Raw genomic sequence first — 20,039 nt, 5'->3', positions numbered from 1 at the left:
CAGGCCATGCCATAGTCTGCATTCATACCTTCCCAAACCAGTAGCTTTACAAACTGATCCAGGAGGTCCCCTGCTGGCAACTTGTGGTGAACACTCTGTTGGACTTGGTCTATAAAATCAGGTAGAGACTCACCTGGTTTCTGTCTCAATCCTGCTATGGGGGACTCAGTGGGCCCTTCATAAAGTTTGTACCACGTGCAAGTCCTGCCTGCCTCACCTGGTCACAGTATGGGCCAGGTATTGAGGCCTGTTGGACGCCAGTGGAGTACCCTTCCCCTGTCCCTGTTACCATGGCGTAAGTAATAGCTATCAAGGATCGAGCCTGCCGGTTATTCTCCACCTGCATTCTGCATTCTTCCTTAAAGAAGGCACACCATTTAATAAACTGAGAACTGGTGAGGATGGCTTTGGCCACATCTCACCAGTCCTTAGAGACACACTGATGATAAGCAATGTCCTGTAATAGGGTCTGGCCCCAAGGAGAGTTTGGGCCATCCTTCACCATTGCCTTGTGGAGCTCTTTAAGATCCTTAGCTTCCCATGTATACCATTCCAAGTGTCTGTTAGGTCCTGGTGCCAGATTGACAGGATATGCTTGGGGAAGGGAATCCTGTGGCCCAGGGTCCAGGCTCCTGGGTGGCCCTTCTTTTACAGGGTAGGCCTCCTTGGAGGTTACTTGCCCAGCCCTCGGCCCTTCCGTGGAAGGTTGGTATGGGTCTGGGCTTCGCAGGTCCCTCTGTAGGGCCACATAGGGCACCGTACCCCCCCCAATCAGGGGAATAGGGTGGGGGCCTAGGACCATCAGGGGTACCCAAGTCAGAGGGGGTAACCTTCACCCTTGTTTTGACTTCCACTGTGCATGCTTCTGTTTGATCAGTGTGTTCTTGGTCAAATTCCCAAGTCTTCCTTTACTCCCTCTAGTCCTAATATTTCCCCCTTCTCCTCCTTCTGTGAAATAGAATTACCCATACTAAGGGTTTCATTTACCCTGGAAGACTGCTTAGCTTTGGCCGATATATTTTCCTTTCATGCCCCACGTTGGGTGCCAGATGTTGAGTCTTCATCCATCCCGCAGAAGACAGATGGGGTCCGAGGAAAAGTAAGTGTGCCGTTTGCCCTTTCCCCAGCCTCCCTTAGCCCTGGAGACAATCAGAAGCAATGGAGAGTCAAGCCATGCAGGAACTCGTTTATTACCACACAGAAAGCACTTTGTAAAGCAAAAAGCTATGGCATGGAAGGGAAGGAAAAGGAACAAATCAATCACTGCAGAGGTCACCCTATTATGCACCTAAGATTTTTGTACTTTCCGTGCTGTCCGCAAGCTGTTCACACACTGATGTCACTTCTCCTGGTTGTGGTACCCAGTCAGATTTTAACATATACAACTCGGGCTCTGCCCACTCAACTCCCTCTCAGCACCATCTTTGCTGCCCATGTGCCCCACATGTTCATTGGCTGGTAATATTAAAAAAACATCTCTAGTTCTGGCTTATGAATGCAGACCAGCCCTTGTTAAAATATAAGATTGCCTCATTATAATAAGTAAAAAAAAACCTGGTAGAGTCATGGTTCAAGTGAGAGAGTGCCTGGATAGAAAGTAGAAGGTCCTGCTTTCAAACCCCAGTACCACTAAGAAATAAAAATAAGTTAATTTATTACAAGTGAGCATATGAAATGCATCAGCTACTATGAAAGATAATTTAGCAATTTGTAACAAAGATAATCATTTTCCTACCATATGATCCAGCAACCACTCGCCTAAGCATTTATATAACTTTTAAAAATATTGGGGCTGGGAAGGTGGCTCAGTGGTGGAGCACTTGCTTTGCATGCATGAGGTCCTGGGTTCAATTCCTCAGCACCACATAGGCAAAAAGAAAAAAGCCGGAAGTGGTGCTGTGGCTCAAATTGTAGAGTGCTAGCCTTGAGCTGAAGAGCTGAGGGACAGTGCCCAGGCCCAGAGTTCAGGCCCCATGACTGGACACCAAAATAAATAAATTAATTAAAATATTGAATTTTTATTTCACTCAAGTTAGAGTGGCTATAATCAAGATTATGAACAACAAATGATGAGGATGCTAGGACTAATCAACCCTAATTCACTATTGGTAGGAATGCAAATTGGTAAAATCACTATGGAAGAACACATGATTATTTCTCAAAAATAAATATGGAACTCTCTTTTGTTCAGAGATGCCAATTTTGAACATTTATCCAGAAGAATGTAAGAGTGCAATGGCACTTGTACATTCACATTCATTACACCACTGTTCACCATATCCAAGTTATGGAAACAGCCTAGGTGTCCTACACTGATGACTTGATCAAGAAAATGAGAAATATGTTGGAATTTTAGTTATCCCTGACAAAGAATGAAACCATCATTTTCATGGAAATGGGCAAATCTGGAAAAAATCGTATTGTATGAGAAAAGTGTGATTCATAAAAAGAAAATAAATACGTTTTGATGTCATATGTGGATCTTAGATAAAAAACATAGACATCTGTAAAAAAAACATACAGCATCATATAAATATATACAGAATCAACAGGAGTGAGAGTCTATGGTATAAACCCCAATTAATTAAGAGACAATTTAGCCAGGAAACAGGGACTCTTGGCTGTAATCCTAGTTACTCAGGAAGCTGATATCTGAGGATTATGTTTTGAAGCCAGACTGGTAAGGAAAGTTCTTGAATCTTTTATCTTGAACCACCAAAAAGCCAAAAATGGAGTTGTGGCTGAAGTATTAGCTTTGAGCACAAAAAGTTTGGAGACAGTGCCTAGGCCCTGAGTTCAAACCCCAGTATTGTGTCTTCTCCCACTCAAAAAAAATGAAAAAGAGTTTAATAAATTGAATATCAAGATGCCAAATCATGTTATGACTATTGGAGTGAGCACTGAGATTAATGTATGGAGGCAGATGAATGGAAAGAATAGTGGGTGAACATGTTAAAATACTATATGTATGTACATAAAAATGGAAGAAGTAAACTTGGTGATACCAGTAAGGGAAGAGGTTATTGGGAGGAGGGAGAATGTTGGAAGGAGTGATTCCAGTCAAGAAGACTTCTGCACATAAATGCATGTTTTAACTGGAAACCCCCTTTGACTACTGTAAGAAGATTTTAAAAAGTAATATAAATAAATCTTATACCAACATTAAAAGCTATGTGTAAAATTTTATGATTACCAAATGTACACCAAGACAAGGACACAAGAGGTTTTTTGTTCTTTCTTTCTTGCTAGTGTTTTTAATGTATTTACAATATACTATGTGATTTATTTGTTTCTGTTGTAGGTTCTTCCCCCATGGTATAACCCCTGTTTTCACTGGATTTGATGCCTATGTTCTGCATCTTGTATATACATTTTTGTAATCTGGGGAGGGGAAGGGATATTGCAGAATGCTTAAATGGGGATGCAGGCTGACCCATTGTGATGACTAGATGTACAGGACACTATACTGAAAACGAATGTTACAATGTTGGGGGGGGCAGGAGGAGTTGGGGAGGCTGGGAGGGAAGTGATGGTAGGGGGAAAATAAAGGAGGTAACGATGCTCGCTATGAACTGTACTCATTTCTCTACTCATGTAACTGTAACCGCTCTGTACAACATTTCTATAATAAAAAGAATTAAAAAATAAAAAAATTATGATTACCTTATTCATATTTGTCCAAGACTAGAAGCAACCATGATACCATTTAATAAATCAATGTATAATCACACTGTAGTATAATTATTCAATGCAATATTATTATTCAGTCATGTAAAGAAATAAGCAAGCACTCTACATAAAGATTTGAAATAGCCTTGAATGCGTATTGCAGGAACAAAGCACAGGAGAATTTACGTCAACAAAAGTATGCCATATGGAACTATATGGCTAAATATATTAGGTTATGCATAAATAAAATCCAACAAATTTTGCAACATGAATTGTGAAACAATGAAAAATATGAATTTCTTTAAATATTAGTCTGATATGGTTTCACTAATGCTTTAAAAATGCCATATTTATGAAAGATACATGAGAAAATGTGTACTTGGGGATTTTTTCTGTAGATTCCTGTTTATTATTTATTATTAATATGTTGACAACTGGAATAAAACATTTTAAACCATATATAAGACTGTCTTATGACATCATTAATACAATATATGTGTAAAACTACATGTAATAGCATAATTTTAAAGAAAAATTCAGAAAGTAGTGTAAAATGCCATGAGTGATAGCCCCTCTACTTTCTCCCTACTGACACACCTTAGTGAACTGCTGTATCATAACAGAACTCCTGGAGAAGAGCTCAGGAACTCAAGAAGAGCTCAGCAAAGCAGATTTGATTGATTTCTTGAGCTAACCAGCAGACACTGGTAGGCAATATAGTTAATAGGTACAAATGAAACAACACCTGAAAACAGTTTAGAAGAAACTTGGTGAAGAAATCCATGGTTGTTGAAATTCTGGGGTAAGGCTAGCTGGATCTTTGATGATAAATTCCAACCATCTGAAACAATACAAACACATCATAGAAACCCTTAGCCCAAAGATAGAATCTCAGAATTAACATATCCTTATCCTGCCACTAACTGCAGCTCCATCTTATCTAAGCCTTGACATGGTCCAAGGTATGGTGACCATGGAGAGGTGTCAGCAAACTCAAGAGTACAGCACTGCATTGGCTGATATGCCTAAAATGTAACTTGTGAGTTGATACAGGTAGGGGAGATATTCAGAAAGTCTCAGGTCAAGTGGGATATCTAACATCTAGAAGATTAGGAACCTGTTGAAGTTTAAATGAGAACTTGCATTTTGAATATTAATTACACATTTCTATGCTGGAGCCTTATCGTAGGATCTTCCTTCCTCCCTCCCTCCCTCCCTCCCTCCCTCCTTCCCTTCCTTCCTTCCTTCCTTCCTTCCTTCCTTCCTTCCTTCCTTCCTTCCTTCCTTCCTTCCTTCCTTCCTTCCTTCCTTCCTTCCTTCTTTCCTTCCTTCCTTCCTCCCTTCCTTCCTCCCTTTCTTTCCTTTTCTTTCCTTTCTTTTTTTTTTTTTTTTGTTGTTTGTCATGGGCCACTATTTCTGAACTCTTTACTGAAGGCAAGTGTTCTACCAATTTGCACCACACCACCACTTCTGGTTTTGATTGGCTATTTAGAGATAAGGGTCTCATAGTGACTTGTCTGCTTGGTCTGACTTCAAATAGTGATCTTAGTGTCTCAGCCTTCTGAGTAGCTAGGATTACAGATGTGAATCACTTGAGCCCAATTTCAGCTTAGGATCTTGAGTGCCACTTTTTCACTGAGATAAATATCCAAATCACACAGCTCCTACTATTCTTGACTAGTTTGGGTACTTAAAATATCAAAAAAGCTACGAAACAGCACAAGGGTAAAAAAAAATACTGTTTTTTAATTTTGTATATCTATTTTCTCATTTGTTTTGGGAATTTTCCTTCTCTTCTTCACTGCTGTTTCCCTTTTCTTTTCATTACTTCATTACATGTAAGTCAAATTAACATTCATTTTACACCCACACTGTTCCACTACGTCTCTATTTTCCTCCAACATTTTTTGCATTCTATGGATCAGTAGGATGTTTTATTTTACTTCCCTTCTTGTTTTCCCATAGAGTCTTTTCTTTGTTTTTAGCAGGTAGTTATATTGCTAGATTGTTTTTTGTTTCTATTATTTTCTTGTTTTCCTTTCCATTCTTCTCTGTTTCTCACTAAGCATTTAGCTGAATCTCTTCGATTTCTTTGTTCTTTCTAATGGGCCCTTTTATAAACTTTATATGTATCTCCTTCTGTCCTTACACATCTTGTATTATACCTTAGGTCTACACATTCTGATTTCTTTGTTTTGTTTCTTTGCTTATTTCATTGCACTATGAGAAGTGATCAGTTTGTTTCATTTGTGCATTTTTATGCTACCAATCTAATATATGTACTGTCACTTATGCAAGGATAAATTGTAATTAAGACTGTCAAGGGGTTTCTTCCTAATTGAAAATAATTGAGTGTAACATGTCTATCCAGAAATGTAGGATTTTAAAAAATGTTATTAAATAATTTATCTAGACTCCTAAGCAATAACTTATAGGTCAAGCAGATAAAATAATTTGAGAATAAAAGGAAGACATGTTTTAAAAGTAATATTGATAACATTTTAGTTCACATATTTTAAGTTTAAGGTTTATGTTTTTTAATTGTCCTTTTTTTGTACATTTTGTGTTATTGTAAAGGTGCTGTACAGAAAGGTTAGTTACATAAGTAAGAAAATGAAAGCACATTTCTTTCTTTATTCTTTTCTTTCTTGTTTTTTTTTTTTTTTTTTTTTGGTCAGTTGTGGGGCTTGAACTCTGAGCCTGGGTGCTGTCCCTGAGCTCTTCAGCTCAAGAAGAGCTCCCTACTACTTGAGCCACAGCACAACTTTCAGTTTTCTGGTGGTTTATTGGAGGTAAGAGTCTCATGGACTTTCCTGCCAGGATGGCTTTGAACCACGATGCGATCCTCAGATCTTAGCCTCCTAATTAGCTAAGGTAATGAGTACATTTCTTGTCAAACATTTTTACCCAATCCTTCATTTTTCTTCCACTATCCCATCCCTGCCTTCACTCCCTAACTCCCCTCCACACCCCAACAAGTTGTAAAGTTCATTTCCAACATAGTGTCTTGTGAGTGTCATTGTTGCATTGGATCATCCTTTGTCCTTGTTTTCAAGATTTTGTTTTTCCCCTTTCTTCCCTAAATCAGATAAATATGTATACAGGACATGGAGTACCAGAATCAAAGACAGTGATTGCAAGAGATAAATCCATGGAAAAAATAAAAATGAAATAAAATAAAAAGGAAGAACTTTATATAGTACATTGACGACAACAAGGTCAACAACCAAAAAATAGACCTGTTTTTATCATGTTTTGGAGTTCATTTTAATTAGCATAATTTTATATGGTCAAATGTATGAGTCTATTGAGCTATTGTGATCCTCTTCTAGGACAATCCTAAAGGTATGCTAATTATTTCAAATGAGGGAAACATGGAGTGTGCTTTTTGTGGGTCTGGTTTACTTCACTTAGTATGATTTTTTCCAAGTCTTTCCATTTCCTTATGAATGAAGTAATATCAATCTTCCTGATGGAAGCATAGAATTTATATATATATATATACATATATATGCACATATATAATACACACACATATATGTGTATATATATATATATATATATATATCACTTTCTTGATCTATTCATCTATTGAGGGGCATCTGGGTTGGTTCTATATCTAATGTATGGTAAATAGTGCTTCAATGAACATAGTTGTCACGGTACCTTTAGTATAGCCTTGCTTGTGATCATTTAGATACAATGCCCAGGAGTGGGATTGCTGGATCATAGGGGACTTCTATGTTTAGTCTTTTGAGGAACCTCCATACTGCTTTCCAGATTGGTTGAACAAGTTTACATTCCCAACAACAGTGTAGTAGTGTTCCCTTTTGGCCACAAACCTACCAGCATTTGTTATTATTTGTTTTCTTGATAACGACAATTTTAATGGTGTGAAGAGGAATCTGAATGTTGTTTTTATTTGTATTTCCTTTTTTTTTGTCAATCCTAGGGCCTGAAATCTGGGACTGCACTCTGTCCCTCAGGTCTTCAGCTCACAGAGCCACTTCCGGCTTTTTCGGCTTATGTGGTGCTGAGGAATCAAACCTAGGGCCTCATGTATGCGAGTCAAACACTCTACCACTGGGCCCTGTGTTTCTTTTATTGCCAGAGACGTTGAACATTTATTCATGTTCCATTATTATTTCCTCTCCAGTAAATTACCTTTTTAATTCTGTAGCCCACTTATTAATAGGGTGGTGGTTTCTTTGAGGATGTGTTGTTTGGGGGTTTAATTTTTTGAAGTCTAGGTATATTTTTGATATGAGTCTCTTGTCTGTTGTACAGACTGTGGGATTTCTATTTATCTTGCTAGCTATGTCCTTTGCCAAGAAGTTGTGCAGCTTAATATGATCCCATTTATTCAGCATTTCTTTGATTTGTTGTGTTTCTGGATCTCTAGGAAGTTTTGACCTGTGCCGAGGAGCCCTAGTGAATTCCCTACACCTTCCTGTAATATTTTCAGGGTATCTGGCTCTTACTTCGAGGTCTTTGATCCATTTAGAATTGATTCTGGTGTAGTGTGATATATAAGGATCTAAATTCAGTTTTCTACATGTGTATAGCCAATTCTGCAAGCACCATTTGTTGAAGAGGCTATCTTTCTTCCATCTGATAATTTTGGCTCCCTTATGGAAGATTAGGTGGCCATAAACCTGTGGGATTATTTCTGGGTCTTCAATTCTCTTCCCTTTGTCCTCAGGCCTATTCCTGTGCCAGTACCAAGCTGTTTTTATAGAGTTTGAAGAGTTTTGATAGAGTTTGAAGTTTGGTATTGATATTCCTCCAGCACTGTTCTTCCTGCTAAGGATTGTTTTTGCTATTCTGGGACTTCTATTATTCCATATGATTATTTGGATTCCTTCTTGTATTTCATTAAAGAATGCTTTGGGGATATTGATGGATATTGCATTACATTTGTACATAGCTTTGGGCAGTATTGCCATTTTCAAGATGTTAGTTCTCCCAATCCAGATGGATAGAAGTATTTTCCATTTCCTTAAATCTGATTTAGTTTCCTTTGTTTTTTTAGTTTTTAAATTTTTCCTCATCCTTCATCTCTTTGGCTAAGTTTATTCCTAGATACTTTATTTTTTTACAGACTACTACAAAAGGATTTGCTTTTTTTTTTTTTTTAATTTCAGCCTTGCTCTTCTTATTGTTGGCATTCAGAAAGCTATTGATTTTTGTGGGTTAATTTTGTACTCTGCTACTTTGTCAAAGTTTTGAATCAGTGAAAATAACTTAGGAGTGGAATCTATGAGTTTCTTTAAATACTCATCAGCAAAGAGGGAAAGTTTTACTTCTCCTTCCCCTATTTGCATCCCCTTTATGTTTGCATGTTGTCTTTTTGCTCTAGCTAGGCATTCTAATACTATATTGAAGAAAAGTGGAGAGAGCAGACATCCTTCCCTTGTTACTGATTTTAAGGGAAATGGTATTAAATTTTCAACGTTAAGTATAATTCTGGCTGTAGGTTTGTCTTATTTATCCTTTATTATATTGAGGATTTCTCCATGGATTCCTAGTTTCTCCAGAGCTTTCATCATAAAGTGGTGTTGAAACTTGTCAAATGTCTTTTCTGTATCTATTGAGATGATCATATGGCTCTTGTCTTTATTCCTATTGATGTGTTGAATTACATTAATTGACTTGCTTATATTGAAGCAGGTTTGTATCTCTGGAATGAATCTTGTTTATCTTAGTTTATGAATCTTTTGATTAGATGTTGTAATTGGTTGGCCAGAATTTTATTGTTAAGTTTGGCATTAAGTTCATTAAAGAGATGGATCTATAGTTTTCTTATTTTGATGGGTCCTTATCATGTTTTCTTCTTGGTTCATTTTGGCTATATCAGTATTTGATAGAAATTCTCCTCTATGTTCCTCAAAAGACTTCACATTGAACTCCCCTATGACCCAGCAATCCAACTTTTGGGCATTTACCCAAATGTTTACAAACAAGACCACACTAAAGCTACCAGCACAACTATGTTTATTGCAGCATTATTTACCATAGCTAAGATATGGAACCAACCCAGATGCCCCTCAGTAGATGAATGGATCAAGAAAATGTGGTATATATACACAATGGAATTCTATGCCTCCATCAGAAAGAATGACATTGCCCCATTTGTTAGGAAATGGAAAAACTTGGAAAAAATTATATTAAGTGAAGTAAGCCAGGCCCAAAGAAACATAGGTCCCATGGTTTTCCTTATTTGTAATATCTAGTATATGTATGAGTCAAGCGGAAAAGGTCAGATAATGTGATGTCAGGAAAATGAACCCTTAGATGTGTATTTTAATGTTTTTTTTTTCATGCGTGTGTTTCTAACGCATTTATAAGATTATCTCTTTGTTGCTTTGTATGTCCCTCCCCCACAGTATAACCCCTGCTTTCACTATATTTGATGTCAGTATAACTTGTGGAGGATATGGGGAAAAACCAGTTGTGTAAGGATACAGGTGGACCTGTTGCAACAATGAGAAGTACAAGTTGTCATGTCCAAAATGAGCTTTACAACGTCGGTGCTGGGGGGGGGGTTGTGGGGGAGGGGGGGAAAGAGAAAGATTGGGATGGGAGGAGGAGGGAGGCTGGGAAGGGATGTGAAGGGTAAACAAAGGAGGAGGCTGCAATGCTTGGTAAGAAATGTACGCATTATCCTGCCCATGTAATTGTAACTCCTCTGTACAGTATGTTCACAAATAAAATTAAATTAAATTAAAAATAAATAAATAAATAAATAAATAAATAATAAAAAAAGAAAAAAAAAGAAAAAAAAAGAAATTCTCCTCTATTTCTTCTGTATTGTCAAATTTGCTAGTATAAAAGTTAGAAAAGTATCCCCTTATAATATTCTAAATCTTTCTTGTTTCTGTCATAATGTTCCCATTCTCATCTCTGAATTTATTTGTTTGAATGTTTGTTTTTTTTTTGGCCACATTTGCTAGGGACTTGTCAACATTGTTAATTTTTTCAAAGAATCAACTCTTTGTTTTGTTGATTCTTGTTATGTTTTTTTACTCTAATTTATTTAATTCTGATTTAATTTTGATTATTTGTTTCAGTTTACTGGAATGGAGCATGGCTTGTTGCTCACTTTCAAGGATCTTCATATGCATCATTAAATTGTTGGTTTGAGATTTCTCCAACTTATTAATGTAGGAGCCCAGAGATATAAATTTTCCTATGAGACTGCCTTAGCTGTGTTCCAGAGGAGTGGTTTTCTACCATACAAATATATTGTTTAATGATTGTGAAATATGTTTGTCTTGAATGTTTTTACCAATTTGTTGGAAAATTGACTGTTAATGCTAAAAAGAAAAAAAAAACTTCAAATATTTTATGTTTGTTTAAAATATTATTTAATATCTGAAATTTGAAACAATTACACATTTTAAAACATTCTTAGCTGGGCACTGGTGACTCATGCCTGTAATCCTAACTACTCAGGAGGCTGAGGTCTGAGGATCACGGTTCAAAGCCAGCCCAGGCAGGAAAGTCCTTGAAACACTTCTCTCCAATAAAACATCAGTAAACCAGAAGTGGCACTGTAGCTCAAGTTGTAGTGTGCTCCCCTTAAGCTGAAGAGCTGAGGGACAGCCCTCAGGCCCAGATTTCAAGCCCCATGACCGACAAAAACAAAAACAAAAACATGTTCTTGGTAAATTTGCTGGTGTATCTTTCATATTTTGACAATATAAAGTTTGATCTAAAAATCAATGTATTAAAGAAAATGAATAATTACACTAAATACCCACCTTTAACATTTCATGAAGATTTTGCTATGTATTAAGAGTGTATAGTATAAACACCGATGGGATTTTGAAAATTCTTCCTGTAAAATACAAAATACTCAATAGGTAAGCCAAAGTTAGTCATGAGAGATTTATTAACATTAGATATTTTGTGTTTCATATGTGTCATAATCTTCAAAATGTAAATATAATATTAAATATTTGACAATATACTTTTAGAAAATTTAATCCTAAATTACTAAAAAATACAAAAAATCATTTTTCTGTTTCAAAATTTTACTAAAATATATTACAATATAAAGAAAAATAAATATATTAATAAATTCCTGCTCTTAGATAAAGTTACTGAATTTAAAATGAAATGTGCTTGATGGTAATCACTAAACTTGAACTTCAGATCATGTTTTCCACAAAGTGACGCTAACAGATGTGGAAATCACTTTCTACTCCACAGGCATAGTTTGGTTCCACACATAAAATTTATCTCTAAAATCTGACCCATATAAAAGGTCTCAAGATGATATGCCTTAAATCATAAATAATTCAATATTTTAATGTATAGAATTCTACATTAGTAATAAAAAAGTATGAATTATCAAACCACAACCCCTACACATAATTTTAAACTATAGAAAAATATAAAATATAACAAATTATCTAAATGTATTAGAAAATGATTAAAAGAATGGCAATATTACATGAAGTTGAAAAATGGAAAAGATAACAAGTGATTATTTGCAGAGGAATTTCTGTAAAATTTCCCCAAAATTTTTAGGTAAATAAAACATAGAAGAAATGTTTCCACATAGACTAAATAAGGGTATAGAAAATAAAGAATATTTCAGCTTCTGTTCTGGATAGGGAAGACAGAGTTTGAAATTAAACATTCACTAACAACACAATCTAGCTAAAAGAACAAAAGCAAGCCAAAAACCCCGCTGTTTCAAAGGATATCATAAAAATCAAGAGTCTTTACAATCTTATTTTTGATGTGTAATATCTAATCTAAAAGTACTAGAAATATTAAGAAAAATGAAAATTCTCCCCATCAATGTGTAAGAAAAAACTAAATAATAATACACCTAATACAGTAAGACAGTACTTTATAGTATATAACATACACTCAGAGTCAAAATAAATATTCTTAATGAATAAACTCAAAAGCAGATAAGTTATTTCCCAAAGTAAATTTTGATGTTAAGTGAAATGAACCCCAAGATAAGGACACAAGTGTTTTTTTTTTCTTTCTTGTTATTGCTTCTAACGTATTTATAAGGTACCACGTGATTTTTTGTTGCTTTGTATGTTCCTCCCCCATGGTTTAAACCTTGTTTTCACTGTATTTGATGTTGGTATAATTTGGGGAGGGGAAGGGAAAAAACAAATTGTTTAAACATGGATACAGTTTGACCCAGTGCAACAATGAGATATACCAGATGCTGTGTCGAAAAATGAGCTTTACAATTTAGGCAGGGAGAGGGTGTGGAGGGGTTGGAGGGGGGAGTGCTGTTGTGAAGATGGGAGGGAAGGTATGGGAGGGGAAAAACAAAGGAGGAGACAACAATGCTTGATAAGAAATGTACTCTACCTTGTTCTAGTAACTGTAACCCCTCGGCTGTACAGTATTCTTACAATAAAAAAACTTATTAAAAAAAGGCAAAGAAAAAATATTAACATTGCAAAGCTAAAAGCTGTAATCTAAATAACCAAATGTAGAATATAGAAAAACCATAGAATATTAGTAGACTGCAAATTAAAAAGAAATATTCCTTTACTTGAAGACAAATCAATGAACATTTCATTTGAAAGAAAAAGAGATATATAATCCAATAGACAATGTACCCACCTCAGGTATACTAATATAAATGCAGAAACCCAAGTAATACTATATATATATATATATATATATATATATATACATACATATATATATAATGTGAATCATCAGAATGATAAATGAAATCACACTATACATCAATACAATGTATATGTGGCCCAAGAGAATACAAATAAATATCTGAATGAAATAAGAAAGTCATTAAAGATATAAAAGAAGAATTGATTAAAAGGAAAAACACTTTGTAAAAAAATTGGAAATACAAACATAATTCAAATTATTATTTAAAAGCGTTGCTTATCGACTAAATCAAGTAAAAGAGAGCATATTGGGTCATTACAATAAGACCAGTGAATTAAAACATTGAAGAAATAATTGTATGCTTCTTTCTGTAACATCTGAGTGATGAAACATCCCAACAGAGTCTTGCAGTAAAAGACTGCTTTCTGTCCATCTCAGGACTGGCCTAGTTCATCAAAAAAATCCCTCTGAGATGAAGTGCCTTCTGGCCTGTTCGTTTGTTTGGATGTTGTTTTTCCTTTAGTAAGGCATGTGCTAGAAATCAGGGCTTCTCAATCACTGGGTTTAATTGTTGGGCTAGCATTTGAGCTCAGCTTCCAGCCCACCTTTTTGCTGGTTATTTTTTATAATAAGTCTTGTGGACATTTTTTGATAGGCTGGCTTGTAATTGAGGTGGACCTCAGAGGAACACAGTCATGACTTAGTGGTGTCCAACTAAAAAGTTATATTTTGAAAATATTTTTGGTTATGTTAACAATATTTGATTAGGTTATTAAGAGTCTGTGAGAATTATTTTATACAAAATAGGTAAAAAAAGCAAAATATTCACTTTGATTACTTAAATACAGAAAAAGAGAAATCAGGAGATATCTAATGCATTCCTTTTATGAGGTTATAATCTATAAGAATATTTGTTACTCATTTATGCACTATAAAATGATAGAAAGAAATGAGTGTGGAAACACTAGAAGCTACAGGGTGGTAGTGGAGAATATAAATGCTTAAAAGCCACGAGGACCATATACAACTAGAGATCGGAGGGAAAGGGTGGGGCCTGAAATGCTCTGTGACATCACAGAGCCAGTAGGTTGAGCTTTGCCACACTATCCTTGGTGGTCCCAGAAGCAGCTTTGCCGTGCTGTTGCTGTTGGACTTTGGAGGCTACAAGCATGAATTTGTTTTAGAAATGTTTGTATGTCTTTTTACTGTCTTAGAATCTGTACTACAGTAGTGCTTCACTAGAAGAATATAGAAAAGAGGCCTTGTGATTATGGATGTTCCTAAGGATTGCCCCGCCAAGACCCCAGACCCACAGCAATTCATCTTGGTCATCTCAAGGAAAAACAGAGATACATGTAAAGTTCGTGCTTCAGAGATCAAGGAGCAGAAAGAGCACATGCCCGTGGACTCGGTGGAGATTCTCGGTGAGTGGCTCTATGAGCACGATTTTCAGACCTACCCTTCTAAGGTAGAAAAGTGGATGCTGTCAGAGCAGACGAATTTATCTTTTCTCCAAATCTCCAACTGGTTCATAAATTCCGGCAGATACATTCTACTGGCATTGCTTAGACTGGAAAGAAAGGCCTCCAGATGCCGTAAAAGTAAGGTCCCTAATGGAACCCAACTGTATAGTTTCAAATGCACTGGACAGGAAATCAGGGTATATACATCGAAATAATGGGATAACACATGTGCTGATGCCACTATCATCTTTTCTATCCTTGCCTAAGGGCCAGGAATTGGGAGAGAAGCTACTCGATCCATTGGAAGCAATGTCAGAATCAAAGACTGACCTTTTCATTCTTGTCTTCCCCAGAATCTATGTCTCCAGAAGAACAGGTGGACTTTAGCAACTTCTACCTGCTGGTTGATGCAGCCGTACAAAGGGCAGCTGAACGGGAGCTAGAGAAGAAACGAGAGCACAGTTCTTAAGTTCTCCAAAAAGCCCTTGTGTATTCTTGGGTAGGTTCATTTATGCCCACTCTAAGAAGTTTCCTTTCCCTTTCTTCTGTCGGTCTGTCTGTCTGTCTCTCTTTCCCTCTCCCCTCCCCTCTCTTTCTTTCTCTCTTCCTTCCTTCCTTCCTTCCTCCTTCCTTCTTTTCTTCCTTTCTCTCCCTCCCTCCCTCCCTTTCTCTCTCTCCCTCTCTCTTTTTTCCTTCCTTCTTTCTTTCCCCTTCCTTCCTTCCTTCCTTCCTTCCTTCCTTCTTTCTGTCTCTGTGTCTCTGTGTCTCTGTGTCTCTGTGTCTCTGTGTCTGTGTCTGTGTCTGTCTCTGTTTCTGTCTCTGTCTCTGTCTCTGTCTCTGTCTCTCTCTGTCTCTCTCTGTCTCTCTCTCTGTCTCTCTCTCTGTCTCTGTCTCTGTCTCTGTCTCTGTCTCTGTCTCTGTCTCTCTCTCTCTCTCTCTCTCTCTCTCTCTCTCTCTCTCTCTCTCTCTCTCTCTCTCTCTCTCTCTCTCTCTCTCTCTCTCTCTCTCTCTCTCTCTTCCTTTCATTCACCAGTCCTGGGACTTGAACTCAAGGCCTGTGAGGAGCTGTCCTTGAGCTTTTGTGCTAAAGGTTAAAGCTATATCACTTGAACCACAGCTCCACTAGCATCTTTTTGGTAGGTTTTACTGCAGCTAAAAGAATTTCAAGGAATTTCCTTCCTGGAGTGCCTTCAAACTGGGATCTTTAAATCTCAGTCTCCTGAGTAGCTAAGGATACAGATATAAGCCACAGGCATGTGGCCACTGTGTTTCTTTTTATAACCTCCTTTTGTTTTCATGCCTGCATCTGGGTTAAAATGTGAAACCTGTGGTACTTGTGTTTACTTACTTCAACCTTTTTTTTCTTCCCAAGCTTCCAAATGTGACATTTTCCCTTAAAAATTCACTATTACTTGAGTCACACCTTCAGCCCAATGTTTTGCTGGCTAATAGGAGATACAGTATCAGAATTTTCTGCTGGGGCTGGAATCATAACAAAGTCTTCACATAATTTTCCTACTAGCTAAGATAACATCTATATGTCACCTGCCAGGTCATGATTTCTTTTTACAAAGACATATTTTACCACCTCCAGGGCTTTTAAAAGAATCATTGTTAGCTATCATAACTAAATTTGATAGATAGCTCAGTATTTGCAGATGGAAAGCATGATAATGATTGACACTAGCAAAATACTCTGTTTATATCCCTCTATATTTGAACACTTTGTGTGTGTGTGTGTGCGCGCGCGCGCACGCACGCACACGGGTGCGCACGCACGCACACTTGTGCCAGTCCTGGGTATTGAACTCAGTGCCTGGGTACTGTCTCCAAGCATTTTAAATCTCAGTGCTAGCACTCTGACACTTGATCCACAGCTCCACTTCTGATTATAAGTTAATTGGTGATAAGAATATCACAGATTTTCAAACCATGATCCTCAGATTTCAGTTTCTTGCGTGGCTAGGACTTACAATGCACAGCCTTGAGCACTTTAATGAATATAACAGCAGATAGATGACATGACAGACCAAAGAAAGACAGTTTTTGTTTTTTTCCTGCCAATATTCTGATTTGTTACTATGTAGGCCAGAAACATCTCTCTCATTTTCTCTACCCCTTCTTCCTCCTTCAGAAAATCTATAAAATTTGACTCTAACTATACTGATGTCATTGTAATATTTGAATATTTCTAAAATTTTCAAATCTATGTTACTCTTTGTACAATTTCTTTTTGAAGAGTAGTTGATCTTAACAGAACATGAAAACCAAAGCACCTTGAACTCATAAGATTTTCTTAGAACATGGTAAATCTGGAAGGAAGAAAATAATCAAAAGTTCTGTACTAAAGAGAAAATTACAAGTGGTAGTTTTCTACTGCTGGTTGCTATTTGGTTTTTGTGTGTGTGTGTGTGTGTGTGTGTGTGTGTGTGTGTGTGTGTGTGTACACATGTGCATGTACATATATGCGCACATGATACTTCTTTGTATGAGAGGAAAATGATAAGTTCAATAAATTCCTTGGGGAAAAAAAGAGAAGGAATATAATTTTTAAAAATGAAGAAAAATAAGAACAATCTGTATTATGCTAGTTAAAACAGAATGTAGAGTTGAATATTGCATTTTTTGTTTTTAACTAATGCATTTCTTTTTCTTTTTTCTTTTCTTTTCTTTTCTTTTCTTTTTTTTGGGGGGGTCCGGTAGTGGGGCCTGAACTCCGGGCCTGGGCGCTGTCCCTCAGCTCTTCAGCTCACTAGTGCTCTACCACTTGAGTCATAGCGCCATTTCTGGCTTTTTTTCTTTTTGTTTATGTCGTGCTGGGGAATGGAACCCAGGGCCTCATGCATGCAAGGCAAGCGCTCTACCACGGAGCCACCTTCCCAGCCCCTTTCTTTTTCTTTTTAAAAAATGTTTGAATTCATGAGTCTTAATATGAATGTAAAAATTTCCAAATAGTTCCCATAAAGAAATAATATTAGTATTTTCTAAATTCAGCTTTCCTTAATGTACATAGTACAGATTTTCAGTTGAAAAAAAAAACCCTCCAGAATGATATAATTGGCTTCTTTGTTAACAGAAAACAAAAACCTGAGGAATCTGTTGTTAGCCACTAGATGCTAATTTCAATGTTTGCTTCTTTATTTCTTTCTTTCTTTTTTTTTTTTTTCCAGTCGTGGGGCCTGAACTCTGGGCCTGGGGGCTGTCCCTCAGCTCTTCAGCTCAAGGCTAGTGCTCTACCACTTGAGCCACAGCGCCACTTCTGGCTTTTTTCTTTTTGCTTATGTGGTGCTGAGGAATCGAACCCAGGGCCTCGAGCATGCAAGGCCAGCACTCTACCACTGAGCCACCTTCCCAGCCCTCAATGTTTGCTTCTAATCAGAGAACATATATATATATATATATATATATATATATATATATATATATATATATATATATATAATACATTATATTTGGTCCCTACTATGCCTCATTTTTGGTTGTCTTTATTTTTATTTTTGTTTATTTTTGTTTGCTTTAGATATGATCCAAACCTATCTGGCTCTGACCTCACATGTCCCTATCCTAACCTCCCAAATGTTAGGATTATAGACTTGCACCACCATGTCCAGCCATTCTGGATTGTGTTATGGTTCTGCCTAATTATTGACAATGTTTCACAAGATTCTGTATATTAAAGCATCTTACAAAACAGTAGATCTGGGTTATTACTCAGGGTAGTGTAAGTTTGTAGGCTACTAGGAAGGAAAGATGCTCACATATTCAAACTTGTATTCTTAAAATAGATGAAAGTAGGAAAAGATCCAAGTGTTTTAGTTGCTCAAGGGATTAGCAGAAAGAGGCATCACAATATTAATGATACTCTTATTGAATAAGGCCCTTAAACATTAATAGAAATTTCCATATAATTTATTTCTTTGTGAAACCTGTCTAAGATACTATTGTGCAGGATCTTATTCAAGAAAACAGAGCTTATAATCTCCGTAGGGAAATTTCTTACTCAACTTTGGCACTTACCCTGGAGCCCTTGTATTCTGACAGGTCTTTTGATTTGGGCTTTCTCCCATCTCAACTGAATATGAAACCTTATTATAACTATACTGCTCTGCTAGAATATGAGAAAGGAAGCTTAGTGTCTGACCTCATCTACCTAATCTCTAGAAATGTATACCATTTGAATTATTGTAAGGAGATTATTGTAGAGCTTGTTTTAAAGTCATGGTTTCAAAAGATATAGAATCTTTCATCTTGGTTGTATCTTTTATAAGTCATATTCTGGGATATAGTTATATTTTAGTTTTGCATGAACTCTGTGGGAAATGGAACAATCACATTATAAATATGGAAAATATTTTTTGTAAAGTTCAGAATGTATAGAAATGAACTTTATTGTTGAAGTATAAGTAAATGTTTTTCATTAGGATTTTTCATATAATAGCATTACTTACTATGTTTGTTATTCTCTAAACTTTAATCATCCTCAAATTTAATTTTTAATTATTCTTTTCTATCAGTTAGGCTAAGAGAACTTCCATCTATTTCCTTCTGAAGAGACTGAAATTTATAAGGAAACTGCATTTTACAACTTAGCTAGCTGGGTGCCATTGACTCACGCACATAATTTTAGGCAATGGGGAGGTTTTTATTTTTATTGTTGAGGATTGAGACCATCCTGGGCAACCAAAACATCTGTGAGAATCCATCTCAACAAAGAGCTGTACACTGGTGGTGGCACCTACCGGTTACACTAGCTATCAAGCAGACTAACATACATGGATCATGCACAAATATGTCCAGGACAGGAGACAAAACCTACCAAATAATAACCAGCAAAATTCAGGGCTGGAGGCATAAGCTAAAGGTAAGGACAACTGCTTTAGAGGCTTAGGGCTCTGAATTTAAATCCCAAAACTGCCCACCCTCCACCCCCAAAAGAAAAACAACTAACCACCATGTTGCAGGTAGAGCTCAGCGGTAGAGCACTTGTATAGTATATTCAAGTTAGGTCTTGTTTCCCATTCCAAACTCTGCAAATAAATGGTATTCTTTAATAGCAAGATGTTGTAGTTTAAGAACTATGTAAAACTTTATAGAAATACGGGGCACTTTTTAGAACTTTCACCTCCACATCTTCTATAAAATAAACATAAGATAGTATGAAATAAAAAGTTTAGTTGAATTATTTTCTAGAGATAAATTTCTGTAATGACATTTGGTGTCAGAGAAATGTTTGTATTATATGTTGTAGGTATATTATGTATATGATAAATTATATATTTAATATATGTT

The 20,039-nt window shown here is 36.4% G+C and overlaps 1 protein-coding gene across 1 annotated transcript in view; it reads left to right on the top strand.

Moving 5' to 3' along the window:
* The first annotated feature begins 14,410 nt into the window (after positions 1 to 14,410).
* Positions 14,411 to 20,039, top strand: part of LOC138839472 (homeobox protein TGIF2LX-like) — an 11,707-nt gene continuing 6,078 nt past the window's right edge. The window contains exons 1-2 of the mRNA XM_070039049.1: positions 14,411 to 14,711; positions 15,104 to 15,249. Coding sequence (XP_069895150.1) covers positions 14,558 to 14,711; positions 15,104 to 15,219 — 270 coding nt within the window. The 5' untranslated portion in view covers positions 14,411 to 14,557 and the 3' untranslated portion in view covers positions 15,220 to 15,249. The remainder of the gene's footprint in view (positions 14,712 to 15,103; positions 15,250 to 20,039) is intronic.

This window comes from Dipodomys merriami, unplaced genomic scaffold (genome assembly GCF_024711535.1).
Source record: "Dipodomys merriami isolate MVZ:Mamm:240054 unplaced genomic scaffold, mDipMer1.0.p SCAF_3, whole genome shotgun sequence".
NCBI lineage: Eukaryota > Metazoa > Chordata > Mammalia > Rodentia > Heteromyidae > Dipodomys > Dipodomys merriami.
This window is presented reverse-complemented; position numbering and strand designations above follow the sequence as displayed.